The sequence below is a fragment of the Taudactylus pleione genome, unplaced genomic scaffold (assembly GCF_031769625.1).
Source record: "Taudactylus pleione unplaced genomic scaffold, aTauple2 ptg000747l, whole genome shotgun sequence".
NCBI classification, from domain to species: domain Eukaryota; kingdom Metazoa; phylum Chordata; class Amphibia; order Anura; family Myobatrachidae; genus Taudactylus; species Taudactylus pleione.
Genome location: NW_028285149.1, coordinates 4,078,857 through 4,101,245, shown reverse-complemented (window position 1 = coordinate 4,101,245; position 22,389 = coordinate 4,078,857). Strand labels below are relative to the sequence as shown.

Here is a 22,389-nt window from a genome sequence, read left to right as displayed (position 1 = left end):
GTTTGTTTCATTTCAAAGCCATTGTGGTGGTGAATAGGGGCCAACATATGAAAATTCTGTCAATGTCCCAATATTTATGCACCTGCACCTATATACATACACACATCAGCCAATTAATTTTAAATTTGAATAATTAGACATAAAATGGCCCAAAAATCACTGTAATTAAAGTTGGAAAGCACATACTGTACTCTATTGCACAGGTTCTCAAACTCTGGGCCTGATTCAGAGCCGGACGCTCTGAACGAGCGCCAGCTCTGAATTAGGGCGTTTTTTTTTTTTTTAAATGGTGTGGCCTCTTGGCTGCTCGCATAGCTGTGGGTTACCAAGACCATCACGACCATCGGGCTTGCGACGAGACCCTTGTGGTAGGGTCTCGTTGCCACAAGCCCAAGAGTGCTTTTGGCTCTATCAGAGCCAAAAACACTCCCACTGACATCACTAGCATTCCCATGAAAACGGCTCCGTCTGGGCAGACACGCCCCCGGCCCGCCCACCAAAGGGGGCGTGCTGTCACTCAACATCGACAGCACGCCCCCTTTGTAGCTTCCCCGTCGCTATCCGGGTCTTGCGCATGCGCACGACGGAGCCGGCTCCGTCATGCGCACTGGGCCACCATCGACCCACTTGCGAGCGAATAGTGCTCGCGAGCGGGTCTGAATCGGGCCCTCTGTCCTCAGGACCCCAAACAGTGCATGTTTTCTAGGTCTCCTAACAGAATCACAAGTTGAATAATTAGTTCCACCTGTGAATCTTTTAAAATGTGTCAGAGAGTAATGAATGCACCTGTGCACCTGCTGGGTGACCAGGAAAACGTGAACTGTGTGGGGTCCTGAGGACCGAGTTTGAGAACCACTGCTCTATTGTGTAAAGTTAATTGTTAAGGCACAGTATTACATATTGCTTATGCAACTTTCTAGTTCTTACTAATCAATTAATATGGTTAATGCACCATAACTATAGTCTAACCTGAAAATATAAAATAAGAAAGTTTACTGGGAAAATGCAAAGTTGCTAAGATAAGAGGCTTGGCTGAGAGTACCCTCATACAGCACCCTCATACTGCACCCTCATACAGCACCCTCATACAGCACCCTCATACAGCACCCTCATACAGCACCCTCATACAGCACACTCATACTGCACCCTCATACAGCACCCTCATACTGCACCCTCATACAGCACCCTCATACTGCACCCTCATACTGCACCCTCATACTGCACTCATACAGCACCCTCATACAGCACCCTCATACAGCACCCTCATACTGCACCCTCATACTGCACCCTCATACTGCACTCATACAGCACCCTCATACAGCACCCTCATACAGCACCCTCATACTGCACCCTCATACTGCACCCTCATACAGCACCCTCATACTGCACCCTCATACTGCACCCTCATACTGCACTCATACTGCACTCATACAGCACCCTCATACTGCACTCATACAGCACCCTCATACTGCACCCTCATACTGCACTCATACAGCACCCTCATACAGCACCCTCATACTGCACTTATACAGCACCCTCATACAGCACCCTCATACTGCACTCATACAGCACCCTCATACTGCACTCATACAGCACCCTCATACTGCACCCTCATACTGCACCCTCATACAGCACCCTCATACTGCACCCTCATACTGCACTCATACAGCACCCTCATACTGCACCCTCATACTGCACCCTCATACAGCACCCTCATACAGCACCCTCATACTGCACTCATACAGCACCCTCATACAGCACCCTCATACTGCACCCTCATACAGCACCCTCATACAGCACCCTCATACTGCACCCTCATACTGCACCCTCATACTGCACCCTCATACAGCACCCTCATACAGCACCCTCATACTGCACCCTCATGCAGCACCCTCATACTGCACACTCATACAGCACCCTCATACTGCACCCTCATACTGCACCCTCATACAGCAGCCTCATACAGCACCCTCATACAGCACCCATACTGCACCCTCATACAGCACCCTCATACTGCACCCTCATACTACACCCTCATACTGCACTCATACAGCACCCTCATACTGCCCTCTTACAGCACCCTCATACAGCACCCTCATACTGCATCCTCATACTGCACTCATACAGCACCCTCATACTGCACTCTCATACTGCACCCTCATACTGCACCCTCATACTGCACCCTCATACAGCACCCTCATACTGCACCCTCATACTGCACCCTCATACACCAGCCTCACACTGCACCCTCATACTGCACCCTCATACAGCACTCATACAGCACCCTCATACTGCATCCTCATACTGCACTCATACAGCACCCTCATACTGCTCCCTCATACAGCACCCTCATACAGCACCCTCATACTGCACCCTCATACTGCATCCTCATACTGCACCCTCATACTGCACCCTCATACATCACCCTCATACAGCACCCTCATACTGCACTCATACAGCACCCTCATACTGAACTCATACAGCACCCTCATACTGCATCCTCATATCAGCACTCATACAGCACCCTCATACTGCACCCTCATACTGCACCCTCATACAGCACCCTCATACAGCACCCTCATACTGCACCCTCATACTGCACTCATACTGCACCCTCATACTGCACTCATACTGCACCCTCATACAGCACCCTCATACTGCACCCTCATACTGCACTCATACTGCACCCTCATACAGCACCCTCATACAGCACCCTCATACTGCACCCTCATACTGCACCCATACATCACCCTCATACTGCACTCATACAGCACCCTCATACTGCACCCTCATACTGCACTCATACAGCACCCTCATACTGCACTCATTCAGCACCCTCATACTGCACCCTCATACTGCACTCATACATCACCCTCATACTGCACCCTCATACTGCACTCATTCAGCACCCTCATTCAGCTCCCTCATACATCACCCTCATACTGCACCCTCATACTGCACTCATACAGCACCCTCATACTGCACTCATACAGCACCCTCATACATCACCCTCATACATCACCCTCATACATCACCCTCACACTGCACCCTCATACTGCACCCTCATACTGCACCCTCATACAGCACCCTCATACAGCACCCTCATACTGCACCCTCACACTGCACCCTCACACTGCACCCTCACACTGCACCCTCACACTGCACCCTCATACTGCACCCTCACACTGCACTCATACAGCACCCTCATACTGCACCCTCATACTGCACCCCCATACTGCACTCATACAGCACCCTCATACTGCACCCTCATACAGCACTCATACTGCACCCTCATACAGCACCCTCACACTGCACTCATACAGCACCCTCATACAGCACACTCATACTGCACCCTCATACAGCACTCATACTGCACCCTCATACAGCACCCTCACACTGCACTCATACAGCACCCTCATACAGCACACTCATACTGCACTCATACAGCACCCTCACACTGCACTCATACAGCTCCCTCATACAGCACCCTCACACTGCACTCATACAGCACCCTCACACTGCACTCATACAGCACCCTCACACTGCACTCATACTGCACCCTCATACAGCACCCTCATACTGCACCCTCATACTGCACTCATACAGCATCCTCATACAGCACCCTCATACAGCATCCTCATACAGCACCCTCACACTGCACTTATACTGCACCCTCATACAGCATCCTCATACAGCACCCTCATACATCACCCTCATACTGCATCCTCACACAGCACCCTCACACTGCACCCTCACACTGCACCCATACAGCACCCTCATACTGTACCCTCTTACTGCACCCTCATACAGCACCCTCTTACAGCACCCTCTTACAGCACCCTCTTACAGCACCCTCTTACAGCACCCTCTTACAGCACCCTCATACATCACCCTCATACTGCACCCTCTTACAGCACACTTATACTGCACCCTCATTAAGCACCCTCATACAGCACCCTCACACTGCACCCATACTGCACCCTCATACTGCACCCTCATACATCACCCTCTTACAGCACACTTATACTGCACCCTCATACTGCACCCTCATACTGCACCCTCATACTGCACCCTCATACTGCACCCTCATACTGCACCCTCATACAGCACCCTCATACTGCACCCTCATACTGCACCCTCATACTGCACTCATACAGCATCCTTATACAGCACCCTCATGCAGCACCCTCACACTGCACTCATACAGCACCCTCATACAGCACCCTCATACTGCACCCTCATACTGCACCCTCATACTGCACCCTCATACATCACCCTCATACTGCACCCTCATACAGCACCCTCTTACAGCACCCTCATACAGCACCCATACAGCATCCTCATACTACCCTCATACAGCACCCTCATACTGCAACCTCATACTGCACCCTCATACTGCACCCTCATTCAGCACCCTCATTCAGCACCCTCATACAGCACCCTCTTACAGCACCCTCACACTGCACCCTCACACTGCACCCATACAGCACCCTCATACATCACCCTCATACTGCACCCTCTTACAGCACCCTCTTACAGCACCCTCATTCTGCACCCTCATACATCACCCTCATACTGCACCCTCATACAGCACCCTCATACAGCACCCTCATACAGCACACTCATACAGCACCCTCATACAGCACCCTCATACAGCACCCTCATACATCACCCTCATACATCACCCTCTTACAGCACACTTATACTGCACCCTCATACTGCACCCTCACACTGCACTCATACAGCACCCTCATACAGCACCCTCACACTGCACCCTCATTCTGCACCCTCATTCTGCACCCTCATTCTGCACCCTCATACATCACCCTCTTACAGCACACTTATACTGCACCCTCATTAAGCACCCTCATTAAGCACCCTCACACTGCACCCTCACACTGCACCCATACAGCACCCTCATACAGCACCCTCATACAGCACCCTCTTACAGCACCCTCTTACAGCACCCTCTTACAGCACCCTCATACAGCACCCTCATACAGCACCCTCATACAGCACCCTCATACAGCACCCTCACACTGCACCCTCACACTGCACCCTCTTACAGTACACACTTGCGTACTTTTGAAAAGCATTTCAGGGAGAGTGAAAGTAACACCTATGAGCGCACATTAAAGTGGACGTGTACTGCTACATCTGGGAGGCGTGTCATACATGTTATAGGCGTGTACTGCTACATCTGAGAGGTATGTCATACATGTGATAGGTGTGTACTGCTACATCTGAGAGGTATGTCATACATGTGATAGGTGTGTACTGCTACATCTGAGAGGTATGTCATACATGTGATAGGTGTGTACTGCTACATCTGAGAGGTATGTCATACATGTGATAGGTGTGTACTGCTACATCTGAGAGGCGTCAAACGTGATAGGCATGTACTTGCTACATCTGAGAGGTGTGTCATATATGTGATGGGCGTGTACTGCTACATCTGAGAGGTGTGTCATACATGTGATAGGCGTGTACTGCTACATCTGAGAGGCGTGTACTGCTACATCTGAGAGGCATGTTATAGGCGTGTACTGCTACATCTGAGAGGTGTGTCATACATGTGATAGGCATGTACTGCTACATCTGAGGCGTGTCATACATGTGATAGGTGTGTACTGCTACATCTGAGAGGCGTCAAACGTGATAGGCATGTACTTGCTACATCTGAGAGGTGTGTCATACATGTGATAGGCTTGTACTGCTACATCTGAGAGGCATATCATACATGTGATAGGCGTGTACTGCTTCATCTGAGAGGCCTGTCCTAAAATTTACTTACATTCAAAAGTAAATGAGCCCAAAAGCCGCTAGTAAGATCTACTTGTTGATGAAAACCACTGATACTTGTCAGAAAATGCATATAGCCATAGGGATCATTGGACCTCATTCAGAGTCGATCGCTTGCTGCAAGCGATTGCTCTGAATGAGAGCGGACACTTACTTTTTTAAGTGCCGCCTTCTGGTCGATCGCTAGGCTGTGTTACCACCCACAGCTCTAGCGTCCGACCAGGGTGATGGTCGCGATGGTCATCACCATCGCGATCATCAGGGCTTATGACCAGACCCTAAAGTTGGGTCTGGGCTCTCGTAAGCCCCAGGGAACTTCCTGCTCTGTTTGAGCAGGAAGTTCCCCACTGACATCATCAATGATGTCAGTGGGGCCGCCCCAAACGGCAAGCGTTTCGACTGGAACGCCTCCGTTTGGCCGGGCACGCCCCCGGCCCGCCCAGCAAACGGGGCGAGCTGTCACTCAACATCGACAGCTCGCCCCGTCTGCAACGAGACCCCTAGCGACGGAGTGCCCATGCTCTGTGGGGACCATCGACACGGTTACGAGCGCATCGGCGCTTGCGACCGGGTCTGAATGAGACCCATTGTGCCTTATACCCAATGCAGGGAAATTATAGTAATGGTCCCATTTGATTGTATATATATCTCTGTTGTTTTTTTTTTTCTAAGAGCCTCATAATGGGGGTAAGGTGCAAACAGGGAGATTACTGGTCACTTCAGGGAGATTGCTACTATTTCATGGAGTCTCCCTGACAATGAGGGAGAGTTGGCAAATATGCATACATTACTCTCTTACAGCGCACTCTTATAGTATTCTGCCGGTAATACCAGCATCCCAGCATTATAAAGCAGGGGGGGGCCACGATGCAGCGATCGCGTTGGCATGCCCCCGCTCCGCTTACCTGCACAGCCCTGACCGTCCCTGCTTGACCGACCTAGCAGCTCCCTCCCAGAGGGGGCTGCAGAAATGTTGAGTATACAGTACTCATACCGCACTCTCTCATACAGTACTCTCATACCGCACTCTCTCATACAGTACTCTCATACCGCACTCTCTCATACAGTACTCTCATACTGCACTCTCTCATACCACACTCTCTCATACAGTACTCTCATACCGCACTCTCTCATACAGTACTCTCATACCGCACTCTCTCATACAGTACTCTCATACTGCACTCTCTCATACCACACTCTCTCATACCACACTCTCTCATTCAGTACTCTCATACCGCACTCTCTCATACAGTACTCTCATACCGCACTCTCTCATACCGCACTCTCTCATACCGCACTCTCTCATACCGCACTCTCTCATACCGCACTCTCTCATACAGTACTCTCATACCGCACACTCTCATACCGCACACTCTCATACAGTACTCTCATACCGCACTCTCTCATACAGTACTCTCATACCGCACTCTCTCATACAGTACTCTCATACCGCACTCTCTCATACAGTACTCTCATACCGCACTCTCTCATACAGTACTCTCATACCGCACTCTCATACAGTACTCTCATACTGCACTCTCTCATACAGTACTCTCATACCGCACTCTCTCATACCGCACTCTCTCATACCGCACTCTCTCATACCGCACTCTCTCATACAGTACTCTCATACCGCACTCTCTCATACAGTACTCTCATACCGCACTCTCTCATACAGTACTCTCATACCGCACTCTCTCATACAGTACTCTCATACCGCACTCTCTCATACAGTACTCTCATACCGCACTCTCTCATACAGTACTCTCATACCGCACTCTGTCATACCGCACTCTCATACCGCACTCTCATACCGCACTCTCTCATACAGTACTCTCATACCGCACTCTCTCATACAGTACTCTCATACCGCACTCTCATACCGCACTCTCTCATACAGTACTCTCATACTGCACTCTCATACCGCACTCTCTCATACAGTACTCTCATACCGCACTCTCTCATACAGTACTCTCATACCGCACTCTCTCATACAGTACTCTCATACCGCACTCTCTCATACCGCACTCTCATACGGTACTCTCATACCGCACTCTCATACGGTACTCTCATACCGCACTCTCTCATACAGTACTCTCATACCGCACTCTCTCATACAGTACTCTCATACCGCACTCTCTCATACAGTACTCTCATACCGCACTCTCTCATACAGTACTCTCATACCGCACTCTCTCATACAGTACTCTCATACCGCACTCTCTCATACAGTACTCTCATACCGCACTCTCTCATACAGTACTCTCATACCGCACTCTCTCATACAGTACTCTCATACCGCACTCTCTCATACAGTACTCTCATACCGCACTCTCATACCGCACTGTCTCATACAGTACTCTCATACCGCACTGTCTCATACAGTACTCTCATACCGCACTCTCTCATACAGTACTCTCATACCGCACTCTCTAATACAGTACTCTCATACCGCACTCTCTCATACAGTACTCTCATACCGCACTCTCTCATACAGTACTCTCTCATACAGTACTCTCATACCGCACTCTCTCATACAGTACTCTCATACCGCACTCTCTCATACAGTACTCTCATACCGCACTCTCTCATACAGTACTCTCATACCGCACTCTCTCATACCGCACTCTCTCATACAGTACTCTCATACCGCACTCTCTCATACAGTACTCTCATACCGCACTCTCTCATACAGTACTCTCATACCGCACTCTCTCATACAGTAATCTCATACCGCACTCTCTCATACAGTACTCTCATACTGCACTCTCTCATACAGTACTCTCATACCGCACTCTCATACTGCACTCTCTCATACAGTACTCTCATACCGCACTCTCTCATACCGCACTCTCTCATACAGTACTCTCATACCGCACTCTCTCATACAGTACTCTCATACCGCACTCTCTCATACAGTACTCTCATACCGCACTCTCTCATACCGCACTCTCTCATACAGTACTCTCATACCGCACTCTCTCATACAGTACTCTCATACCGCACTCTCTCATACCGCACTCTCTCATACAGTACTCTCATACCGCACTCTCTCATACAGTACTCTCATACCGCACTCTCTCATACAGTACTCTCATACCGCACGTGATCTGAAATCTGGGACTCTGATCTTGGTCTCTTTGGATGTAAGAGAATGTGCACACTTTGTCCAACTCGCGCTTTTGGGCTCTCTCCATATCTTGGCAGACTTTATGTACAGAGATACATATAGTTATCCCATATAATACATACTGGATAAAAGTGAACACTTACATTTTAATGCTATAGTTACATTGAACCAAGGTGTGATGATATAGATTTGTCTCTATAACCAAAACGTATGAATCTAGGCACCCAGAAGGTGCTGATTAAAGAGATTGAGCTTCCTTATAGGACATTAATGGACGGTGGTTATGTGACTAGCACATCTGAGACAACATAGGGGGCGGGATGTAATAGTGTGCAAGTTTTTAGTGTGGGACAAACTCGCACCTTCTCGCACATTTGGAAGGTGCGAGTTTTGTCCCTTAACTAGCAAATGTAATAGGGTACGAGTTTAAGGGTTCCAGTTTGATTCCCTTGCTAGTGCATGTGAGTTAATCTGCGGTTAAACTTGCTCTTTGTAATGTGACTTTAATTACAAGGTGTGAATTACACAGAAGCATGCACAGATCAGTGAGATCCGTGCATAGGGCCTGATTCAGACCCGCTCGCAAGCGGGTCGATGGTGGCCCAGTGCGCATGCAAACCGTCGCTCCGGGTCTCGTACCAAAGGGGGCGTGCTGTCGATGTTGAGTGACAGCACGCCCCCTTTGGTGGGCGGGCCAGGGGCGTGGCTGCCCAGACGGAGGCGTTCCCATGGGAACAACACCAACCACAGTAAATACCGAAGGAGCGCTAACAGATAGTAAATATTCTGTATAATAACAGCAGCTGTGTAAAGAGGTTTGTCAGACCTCAACTCAAAGAAACATAAAAACAAGAATACAGCGCTGTAAATAAATGTTACATTAATATTTAATAGTTAAAAAAACATAGACATTGAATTCAATCAATAAAACGGTCATCCAATCCACCATGAATCTCTAGTCCATGAGTGCTTCAGACCAAATAAAAGTCCCATAAATTGGTGCTCAAATGCGGTGTATTCCAAGCCAGATAATTACTGATAGTCTCATCACTTGATATGTATAATTATTTCCATCTGGGGTAATGTTAGAGCCGAAAGCACTCTGGGGCTTGCGGCAACGAGACCCTACCACAAGGGTCTCGTCGCAAGCCCGATGGTCGCGATGGTCTTGACCATCTTCCTGGCCGCTCGCTATAGCTGTGGGTGGTCAACCACAGCTATGAGAGTGGCCAGGAGGCCGCTCACAAAAAAAAAAAAGGAGGGCCCTGATTCAGAGCGAGCGCTCTGTGAGAGCGTCCGGCTCTGAATCAGGCCCATAGTTCTGTGTGAAAAAAAACTATAAATGTGTAAAAAGAAAAAAAATATGTGGGGTCCCCCCTAGTTTGCATGTTCTCTCACCCTCAAATGTGACTGTATGGGCCACATACATGGATTAAAATAAACAATTGCATGAATGTAAAATAAAGGCTGGTAAACCTAATTGTGGATTTTCTGGCAGTTTTACTGCAACTTTAGTTTTATTGTGAAACACAGCAAACGCTCTTATCTTATATATACATTTATATATATAAATTACCTCTCAGCCTTGGGTTTTTATCTACCCAGTCTCCAATTAGGGCTCCAAGCAAGAGGACAGAGCCTGCCACCACTAGGCCATAGACAGCAGTCAGTAGTAAGCTGTTCCCATACAGTTCTACCAGGAACAGAGAGACTGCAAAATGCCACATACGATCCCCCTGCAACAAGAGAATGTATCACAATGATTTGTACAGTACATGGCATCGGGTTTTGTGTAGTCTACTTACTGCAGAACAGTTGTGTGTGGGCAATGTACTGTAACACAGCGTATGCAGCCAATTTAACAAACATGTATTTACCTTAAATCAAGCAGAAAGAGCAAATAATAAATCAAATATTAGGACTATTAAAAATGTCTGCAGCAGATATTGGACCTGCAGCACAGCAAGCACTACAGAATAGATGGTGTTGCTTATAGAAGCTTATGGGCCTCTTTTCACATTACTGTAGGTCTCCCGGGTCATAAACCTGGAAGCCAATTCATCACCGGGACAGGTCTATATTAGAAGAGCATTGCTGCATACCAGCGTTAACAAATTATTATTATTGTTTATTTATGTGGTGCCACAAGTGTTCCACAGCGCCTTACACAGTACATAAATAAGTGACCAGTGACTTACAGTACATACATAACTAAGTGACCAGTGACTTACAGTACATACATAACTAAGTGACCAGTGACTTACAGTACATACATAACTAAGTGACCAGTGACTTACAGTACATACATAACTAAGTGACCAGTGACTTACAGTACATACATTACTAAGTGACCAGTGACTTACAGTACATACATAAATAAGTGACCAGTGACTTACAGTACATACATAACTAAGTGACCAGTGACTTACAGTACAGTACATAACTAAGTGACCAGTGACTTACAGTACAGTACATAACTAAGTGACCAGTGACTTACAGTACATACATAACTAAGTGACCAGTGACTTACAGTACATACATAACTAAGTGACCAGTGACTTACAGTACAGTACATAACTAAGTGACCAGTGACTTACAGTACAGTACATAACTAAGTGACCAGTGACTTACAGTACATACATAAGTGACCAGTGACTTACAGTACATACATAACTAAGTGACCAGTGACTTACAGTACATAACTAAGTGACCAGTGACTTACAGTACATACATAACTAAGTGACCAGTGACTTACAGTACAGTACATAACTAAGTGACCAGTGACTTACAGTACAGTACATACATAAGTGACCAGTGACTTACAGTACAGTACATAACTAAGTGACCAGTGACTTACAGTACATAACTAAGTGAGCAGTGACTTACAGTACATACATAACTAAGTGACCAGTGACTTACAGTACAGTACATAACTAAGTGAGCAGTGACTTACAGTACATACATAAATAAGTGACCAGTGACTTACAGTACATACATTACTAAGTGACCAGTGACTTACAGTACATACATAAATAAGTGACCAGTGACTTACAGTACATACATAACTAAGTGACCAGTGACTTACAGTACAGTACATAAATAAGTGACCAGTGTCTTACAGTACATACATAAATAAGTGACCAGTGACTTACAGTACATACATTACTAAGTGACCAGTGACTTACAGTACATACATAAATAAGTGACCAGTGACTTACAGTACATACATTACTAAGTGACCAGTGACTTAAAGTACATACATAAATAAGTGTCCAGTGACTTACAGTACATACATAAATAAGTGACCAGTGACTTACAGTACAGTATATAAATAAGTGACCAGTGACTTACAGTACATACATTACTAAGTGACCAGTGACTTACAGTACATACATAAATAAGTGATCAGTGACTTACAGTACATACATAACTAAGTGACCAGTGACTTACAGTACATAAATAAGTGACCAGTGACTTACAGTACAGTACATAAATAAGTGACCAGTGACTTACAGTACAGTACATACATAAGTGATCAGTGACTTACAGTACAGTACATAAATAAGTGACCAGTGACTTACACTACATACATAACTAAGTGACCAGTGACTTACAGTACAGTACATAACTAAGTGACCAGTGACTTACAGTACATACATAAATAAGTGACCAGTGACTTACAGTACAGTACATAAATAAGTGACCAGTGACTTACAGTACATACATTACTAAGTGACCAGTGACTTACAGTACATACATTACTAAGTGACCAGTGACTTACAGTATACATAACTAAGTGACCAGTGACTTACAGTACATACATAAATAAGTGACCAGTGTCTTACAGTAGAGTACATAACTAAGTGACCAGTGACTTACAGTACATACATAAATAAGTGACCAGTGACTTACAGTACAGTACATAAATAAGTGACCAGTGACTTACAGTACATAAATAAGTGAGCAGTGACTTACAGTACATACATAAATAAGTGACCAGTGACTTACAGTACAGTACATAAAGTGACCAGTGACTTACAGTACAGTACATAAATAAGTGACCAGTGTCTTACAGTACATACATAAATAAGTGACCAGTGACTTACAGTACAGTACATAACTAAGTGACCAGTGACTTACAGTACAGTACATAAATAAGTGAGCAGTGACTTACAGTACATACATAAATAAGTGACCAGTGACTTACAGTACAGTACATAAAGTGACCAGTGACTTACAGTACAGTACATAAATAAGTGACCAGTGTCTTACAGTACATACATAAATAAGTGACCAGTGACTTACAGTACAGTACATAACTAAGTGACCAGTGACTTACAGTACATACATAAATAAGTGACCAGTGACTTACAGTACAGTACATAAATAAGTGACCAGTGTCTTACAGTACATACATAAAGTGACCAGTGACTTACAGTACATACATAAATAAGTGACCAGTGTCTTACAGTACATACATAACTAAGTGATCAGTTACTTACAGTACAGTACATAACTAAGTGACCAGTGACTTACAGTACATACATAAAGTGACCAGTGACTTACAGTACATACATAAATAAGTGACCAGTGTCTTACAGTACATACATAACTAAGTGATCAGTTACTTACAGTACAGTACATAACTAAGTGACCAGTGACTTACAGTACATACATAAAGTGACCAGTGACTTACAGTACATACATAAATAAGTGACCAGTGTCTTACAGTACATACATAACTAAGTGATCAGTGACTTACAGTACATACATAATTAAGTGACCAGTGTCTTACAGTACATACATAAAGTGACCAGTGACTTACAGTACATACATAAATAAGTGACCAGTGTCTTACAGTACAGTACATAACTAAGTGACCAGTGACTTACAGTACATAAATAAGTGACCAGTGACTTACAGTACAGTACATAAATAAGTGATCAGTGACTTACAGTACAGTACATAACTAAGTGACCAGTGACTTACAGTACATACATAACTAAGTGACCAGTGTCTTACAGTACATACATGAAGTGACCAGTGACTTACAGTACATAAATAAGTGACCAGTGTCTTACAGTACATACATAACTAAGTGATCAGTGACTTACAGTACAGTACATAACTAAGTGACCAGTGACTTACAGTACATACATAACTAAGTGACCAGTGTCTTACAGTACATACATGAAGTGACCAGTGACTTACAGTACATAAATAAGTGACCAGTGTCTTACAGTACATACATAACTAAGTGACCAGTGACTTACAGTACATAATTAAGTGACCAGTGTCTTACAGTACATACATAAAGTGACCAGTGACTTACAGTACATACATAAATAAGTGACCAGTGACTTACAGTACAGTACATAATTAAGTGACCAGTGTCTTACAGTACATACATAAAGTGACCAGTGACTTACAGTACAGTACTTAAATAAGTGACCAGTGTCTTACAGTACATACATAAATAAGTGACCAGTGACTTACAGTACATACATAAATAAGTGACCAGTGACTTACAGTACAGTACATAACTAAGTGACCAGTGACTTACAGTACAGTACATAACTAAGTGACCAGTGACTTACAGTACATACATAAATAAGTGACCAGTGACTTACAGTACAGTACATAAATAAGTGACCAGTGTCTTACAGTACATACATAAAGTGACCAGTGACTTACAGTACAGTACATAAATAAGTGACCAGTGTCTTACAGTACATACATTACTAAGTGACCAGTGACTTACAGTACAGTACATAACTAAGTGACCAGTGACTTACAGTACATACATAAATAAGTGACCAGTGACTTACAGTACATAAATAAGTGACCAGTGTCTTACAGTACATACATAACTAAGTGATCAGTGACTTACAGTACAGTACATAACTAAGTGACCAGTGACTTACAGTACATACATAAAGTGACCAGTGACTTACAGTACATACATAAATAAGTGACCAGTGTCTTACAGTACATACATAACTAAGTGATCAGTGACTTACAGTACATACATAATTAAGTGACCAGTGTCTTACAGTACATACATAAAGTGACCAGTGACTTACAGTACATACATAAATAAGTGACCTGTGTCTTACAGTACATACATAACTAAGTGATCAGTGACTTACAGTACAGTACATAACTAAGTGATCAGTGACTTACAGTACAGTACATAACTAAGTGACCAGTGACTTACAGTACAGTACATAAATAAGTGACCAGTGACTTACAGTACAGTACATACATAAGTGATCAGTGACTTACAGTACATACATAACTAAGTGACCAGTGACTTACAGTACATACATAACTAAGTGACCAGTGTCTTACAGTACATACATGAAGTGACCAGTGACTTACAGTACATAAATAAGTGACCAGTGTCTTACAGTACATACATAACTAAGTGATCAGTGACTTACAGTACATACATAACTAAGTGACCAGTGACTTACAGTACATACATAAATAAGTGACCAGTGACTTACAGTACAGTACATAAATAAGTGACCAGTGACTTACACTACATACATAACTAAGTGACCAGTGACTTACAGTACAGTACATAACTAAGTGACCAGTGACTTACAGTACAGTACATAAATAAGTGACCAGTGACTTACAGTACATACATTACTAAGTGACCAGTGACTTACAGTACATACATTACTAAGTGACCAGTGACTTACAGTATACATAACTAAGTGACCAGTGACTTACAGTACATACATAAATAAGTGACCAGTGTCTTACAGTAGAGTACATAACTAAGTGACCAGTGACTTACAGTACATACATAAATAAGTGACAAGTGACTTACAGTACAGTACATAAATAAGTGAGCAGTGACTTACAGTACATACATAAATAAGTGACCAGTGACTTACAGTACAGTACATAAATAAGTGAGCAGTGACTTACAGTACATACATAAATAAGTGACCAGTGACTTACAGTACAGTACATAAATAAGTGACCAGTGACTTACAGTACAGTACATAAATAAGTGAGCAGTGACTTACAGTACAGTACATAAATAAGTGACCAGTGATTTACAGTACATACATAACTAAGTGACCAGTGACTTACACTACATACATAAATAAGTGACCAGTGTCTTACAGTAGAGTACATAACTAAGTGAGCAGTGACTTACAGTACTGTACATAAATAAGTGACCAGTGACTTACAGTACAGTACATAAATAAGTGACCAGTGTCTTACAGTAGAGTACATAACTAAGTGAGCAGTGACTTACAGTACATACATAAATAAGTGACCAGTGTCTTACAGTAGAGTACATAACTAAGTGAGCAGTGACTTACAGTACTGTACATAAATAAGTGAGCAGTGACTTACAGTACAGTACATAAATAAGTGACCAGTGTCTTACAGTAGAGTACATAACTAAGTGAGCAGTGACTTACAGTACATACATAAATAAGTGACCAGTGACTTACAGTACAGTACATAAATAAGTGACCAGTGACTTACAGTACATACATAAATAAGTGACCAGTGACTTACAGTACAGTACATAACTAAGTGACCAGTGACTTACAGTATACATAAATAAGTGACCAGTGACTTACAGTATACATAAATAAGTGACCAGTGACTTACAGTAAAGTACATAAATAAGTGACCAGTGACTTACAGTACAGTACATAAATAAGTGACCAGTGACTTACAGTACAGTACATAACTAAGTGACCAGTGACTTACAGTACATACATAACTAAGTGACCAGTGCCTTACACAGTACATAACTAAGTGACCAGTGACTTACAGTACAGTACATAAATAAGTGACCAGTGTCTTACAGTACATACATAAATAAGTGACCAGTGACTTACAGTACAGTACATAATTAAGTGACCAGTGTCTTACAGTACATACATAAAGTGACCAGTGACTTACAGTACAGTACATAAATAAGTGACCAGTGTCTTACAGTACATACATAACTAAGTGACCAGTGACTTACAGTACAGTACATAACTAAGTGACCAGTGACTTACAGTACAGTACATAAATAAGTGACCAGTGTCTTACAGTACAGTACATAAATAAGTGACCAGTGACTTACAGTACAGTACATAAATAAGTGACCAGTGATTTACAGTACAGTACATAACTAAGTGACCAGTGACTTACAGTACAGTACATAACTAAGTGACCAGTGACTTACAGTACAGTACATAAATAAGTGACCAGTGACTTACAGTACATACATAAATAAGTGACCAGTGACTTACAGTACAGTACATAAATAAGTGACCAGTGTCTTACAGTACATACATAACTAAGTGATCAGTGACTTACAGTACAGTACATAAATAAGTGACCAGTGACTTACAGTACATACATAACTAAGTGATCAGTGACTTACAGTACATACATAACTAAGTGACCAGTGACTTACAGTACATACATAACTAAGTGACCAGTGACTTACAGTACATACATAAATAAGTGACCAGTGACTTACAGTACAGTACATAAATAAGTGACCAGTGTCTTACAGTACATACATAACTAAGTGATCAGTGACGTACAGTACAGTACATAATTAAGTGACCAGTGTCTTACAGTACATACATAAAGTGACCAGTGACTTACAGTACAGTACATAAATAAGTGACCAGTGACTTACAGTACAGTACATAAATAAGTGACCAGTGACTTACAGTACAGTACATAACTAAGTGACCAGTGACTTACAGTACAGTACATAAATAAGTGACCAGTGACTTACAGTACATACATAAATAAGTGACCAGTGACTTACAGTACAGTACATAACTAAGTGACCAGTGACTTACAGTACAGTACATAAATAAGTGACCAGTGACTTACAGTACATACATAAATAAGTGACCAGTGACTTACAGTACAGTACATAACTAAGTGACCAGTGACTTACAGTACATACATAAATAAGTGACCAGTGACTTACAGTACAGTACATAATTAAGTGACCAGTGTCTTACAGTACATACATAAAGTGACCAGTGACTTACAGTACAGTACATAAATAAGTGACCAGTGTCTTACAGTACATACATAAATAAGTGACCAGTGACTTACAGTACATACATAAATAAGTGACCAGTGACTTACAGTACAGTACATAACTAAGTGACCAGTGACTTACAGTACAGTACATAAATAAGTGACCAGTGACTTACAGTACATACATAAAGTGACCAGTGACTTACAGTACATACATAAATAAGTGACCAGTGTCTTACAGTACATACATAATTAAGTGACCAGTGTCTTACAGTACATACATAAAGTGACCAGTGACTTACAGTACATACAAAAATAAGTGACCAGTGTCTTACAGTACATACATAACTAAGTGATCAGTGACTTACAGTACATACATAAATAAGTGACCAGTGACTTACAGTACAGTACATAAATAAGTGACCAGTGACTTACAGTACAGTACATAAATAAGTGACCAGTGACTTACAGTACAGTACATAACTAAGTGACCAGTGACTTACAGTACATACATAACTAAGTGACCAGTGCCTTACACAGTACATAACTAAGTGACCAGTGACTTACAGTACAGTACATAAATAAGTGACCAGTGTCTTACAGTACATACATAAATAAGTGACCAGTGACTTACAGTACAGTACATAATTAAGTGACCAGTGTCTTACAGTACATACATAAAGTGACCAGTGACTTACAGTACAGTACATAAATAAGTGACCAGTGTCTTACAGTACATACATAACTAAGTGACCAGTGACTTACAGTACAGTACATAACTAAGTGACCAGTGACTTACAGTACAGTACATAAATAAGTGACCAGTGTCTTACAGTACAGTACATAAATAAGTGACCAGTGACTTACAGTACAGTACATAAATAAGTGACCAGTGATTTACAGTACAGTACATAACTAAGTGACCAGTGACTTACAGTACAGTACATAACTAAGTGACCAGTGACTTACAGTACAGTACATAAATAAGTGACCAGTGACTTACAGTACATACATAAATAAGTGACCAGTGACTTACAGTACAGTACATAAATAAGTGACCAGTGTCTTACAGTACATACATAACTAAGTGATCAGTGACTTACAGTACAGTACATAAATAAGTGACCAGTGACTTACAGTACATACATAACTAAGTGATCAGTGACTTACAGTACATACATAACTAAGTGACCAGTGACTTACAGTACATACATAACTAAGTGATCAGTGACGTACAGTACAGTACATAATTAAGTGACCAGTGTCTTACAGTACATACATAAAGTGACCAGTGACTTACAGTACAGTACATAAATAAGTGACCAGTGACTTACAGTACAGTACATAAATAAGTGACCAGTGACTTACAGTACAGTACATAACTAAGTGACCAGTGACTTACAGTACAGTACATAAATAAGTGACCAGTGACTTACAGTACATACATAAATAAGTGACCAGTGACTTACAGTACAGTACATAACTAAGTGACCAGTGACTTACAGTACAGTACATAAATAAGTGACCAGTGACTTACAGTACATACATAAATAAGTGACCAGTGACTTACAGTACAGTACATAACTAAGTGACCAGTGACTTACAGTACATACATAAATAAGTGACCAGTGACTTACAGTACAGTACATAATTAAGTGACCAGTGTCTTACAGTACATACATAAAGTGACCAGTGACTTACAGTACAGTACATAAATAAGTGACCAGTGTCTTACAGTACATACATAAATAAGTGACCAGTGACTTACAGTACATACATAAATAAGTGACCAGTGACTTACAGTACAGTACATAACTAAGTGACCAGTGACTTACAGTACAGTACATAAATAAGTGACCAGTGACTTACAGTACATACATAAAGTGACCAGTGACTTACAGTACATACATAAATAAGTGACCAGTGTCTTACAGTACATACATAATTAAGTGACCAGTGTCTTACAGTACATACATAAAGTGACCAGTGACTTACAGTACATACAAAAATAAGTGACCAGTGTCTTACAGTACATACATAACTAAGTGATCAGTGACTTACAGTACATACATAAATAAGTGACCAGTGACTTACAGTACAGTACATAACTAAGTGACCAGTGACTTACAGTACATACATAACTAAGTGATCAGTGACTTACAGTACAGTACATAAATAAGTGACCAGTGACTTACAGTACAGTACAATGCTGGACAAGGACATGGATCATATACATTGCTACATTAGCGACCATAACACCGAAATAGCAACAGAGCATAAGCAGCCAAGTGTTAGGTGCCCTGGTGGGGATTAAGAAGTAGATGAAAGTAAAGTAAAAAGAAGCACAATAGGGTAGAGGGCCCTGCTCGTAAGAGCTTAAGGGGTCTATTTACTAAGCTTTGTTAGGAGATAAAGCTAAGGTACCAGCCAATCAGCTCCTAACTGCCATGTCACAGGCTGTGTTTTAAAATGACAGGAGCTGATTGGCTGGTACCTTATACCTTAGTAAATAGACCCCTAAAGCCAGAATATGTGCAACTGTATTTGCGATACATGATACATCCCGTATTAAAGGCCCTAAGATAAATGAGGTCTGTGCTGCCTTCTGCTTCCTCTATGGCAGAGTAGGGCTTATTTACTGTATATACATGAGGACATCCCGCGTTCCACCAGTCATTTGTTTGTATAATACTTAGATCATAGTCATTTAAAAAATAAGGAGGTGTCAAGTTCTTAAAACATTTAGGGGGGAATTAAATTAGCCCCGATAATTAATCGGGAGTGAAAAACGTTGGAAGCCGCTTTAAGGCCCGAAGCTCTTCAATTATAGCCCTTTTTTCTCGCCCGATAAATTATCTGTTGAATCCGAGAAACATACCCAGGACCTATGTGTTATCCGAGTGCTTGCACCCGAGAACAGGCTACTTATCATGTATAATACGGGTCTGCCCAGACAAGAAAAGAAATACGTGTAAAGAGCTGCAGGATGACTTGTGGCTAATTAGATTACCCGGGGGATCAATTAGCCCGTGGTAAATTACAGTATCTAATTGAACTCTCCCCTCAATGTATATTGGTGATGTTATATTGCTCAGTGATTTTTTATTTTAGAAATTGTTTTCTTTTAAAAAGGTCAAAAAGTAGCTACAGCAAGACTGTCCCGTTTTATGGCTTCATTAACATTGCAAACTGTTGCACAAAGGCACTTGACCTGCTTATTGCTTATCACAGAGTCTCTTATCAGTAGTTGAGGTTTCATGGTGCCCATCCACTAGCAGACATTGTAATCGTGCAGTCATTCAGTGCCGGCTCATCAATCATCTGCTAACCAGCATGTTTGCACGATGATAGTTATCCAGCGGGCACGCGCATCGCTGGTCGTTTTAGACATTTTTGCAAACGATTTATGAACGATTGAGTGATAACGATATAGTTCAATCATTCAACTTGATCGCCTAGTGGATGGGCACCTTTTATATTGTTAGAGGACTGCACTTTGGATTTAAGTATCATTATCCGTTGTCCGAGAACAAGTTCTGTTTTAAAACATAGTCCCTGTAAAATTTTATTTTTATTATTTTTAGAAAGTACAGATTATATAGTTATAAAATATCAGTTGTATAACATATCTGTGTGATGTGATCCCAAGTGCTTCAGTGGAGAAATGAAGTCACGTTGTTATGTACATTGTGCTCATAAAGAGAATAATAACCATTATTTCTACTTCAGGGTCCATAGGGGGTCCACAGGGTTGACCTTGGGGTATAGGTTGGGAACCAAATCCGGGCACCGCGCAGTTAAAGCTTTTAGCTCCCAGGATGCACTGGGTCCACTCTCCCTATAACCCCACCCCCAAGCCAGAGGCACCTCAGTTTAAGTTGGTGCCCGGCCGGAGTCGGGTCACCCTTGGCGCAGCCTAAGCTTAAAAGTTATTTTAAAAGAGTTTTTATTCTTTTTTACTACTCTTCAGAGCGGCAGCATCAGACTGTCCAATGGACGTCTAAGCTGCCACTCCTACACCCCGCCGGCGCTGCAACGCCAGTACAGATCTGGGGATCGCAGCGGGACCTCAGAGTCTGTACTAGCCGGACTCTGAAGGAATCCCTGGGCTGCTGCTGGATCGACGGGGACAGGTAAGGCGCGTGGTCACCGCTTGCGGTGACCCGCGTGTGCATGCAGCCTTATGCGTCCGGTCTCTGGGGACAGACCGGAGGCGCTAGCGGTGGTGGCGGGCTCCCCCTCCATGGAGGCATACCCCGTGTGTCCACTAGACCACCAGGGATTATAGCGGGAGCGGGAGCCGGCATCCCGGGGGGTTAATTGCTGGCCAGGGGAGGAAGCCTTCCCTGTCTAGCGGCTCCTACCCTCAGCTCAGCGCGCCTTTCAATACTACAGTCTGGCGTCGCTGAGCTGCTTCCTCC

The 22,389-nt window shown here is 42.9% G+C and overlaps 1 protein-coding gene across 2 annotated transcripts in view; it reads right to left on the bottom strand.

Moving 5' to 3' along the window:
- The window catches only part of SLC40A1 (solute carrier family 40 member 1), a 108,969-nt gene that overhangs the window by 30,858 nt on the left and 55,722 nt on the right, over positions 1-22,389 (bottom strand). For both annotated transcript variants that reach the window (XM_088457213.1, XM_088457214.1), the window contains one exon: positions 10,509-10,668. In XM_088457213.1, coding sequence (XP_088313339.1) covers positions 10,509-10,668 — 160 coding nt within the window. The remainder of the gene's footprint in view (positions 1-10,508; positions 10,669-22,389) is intronic.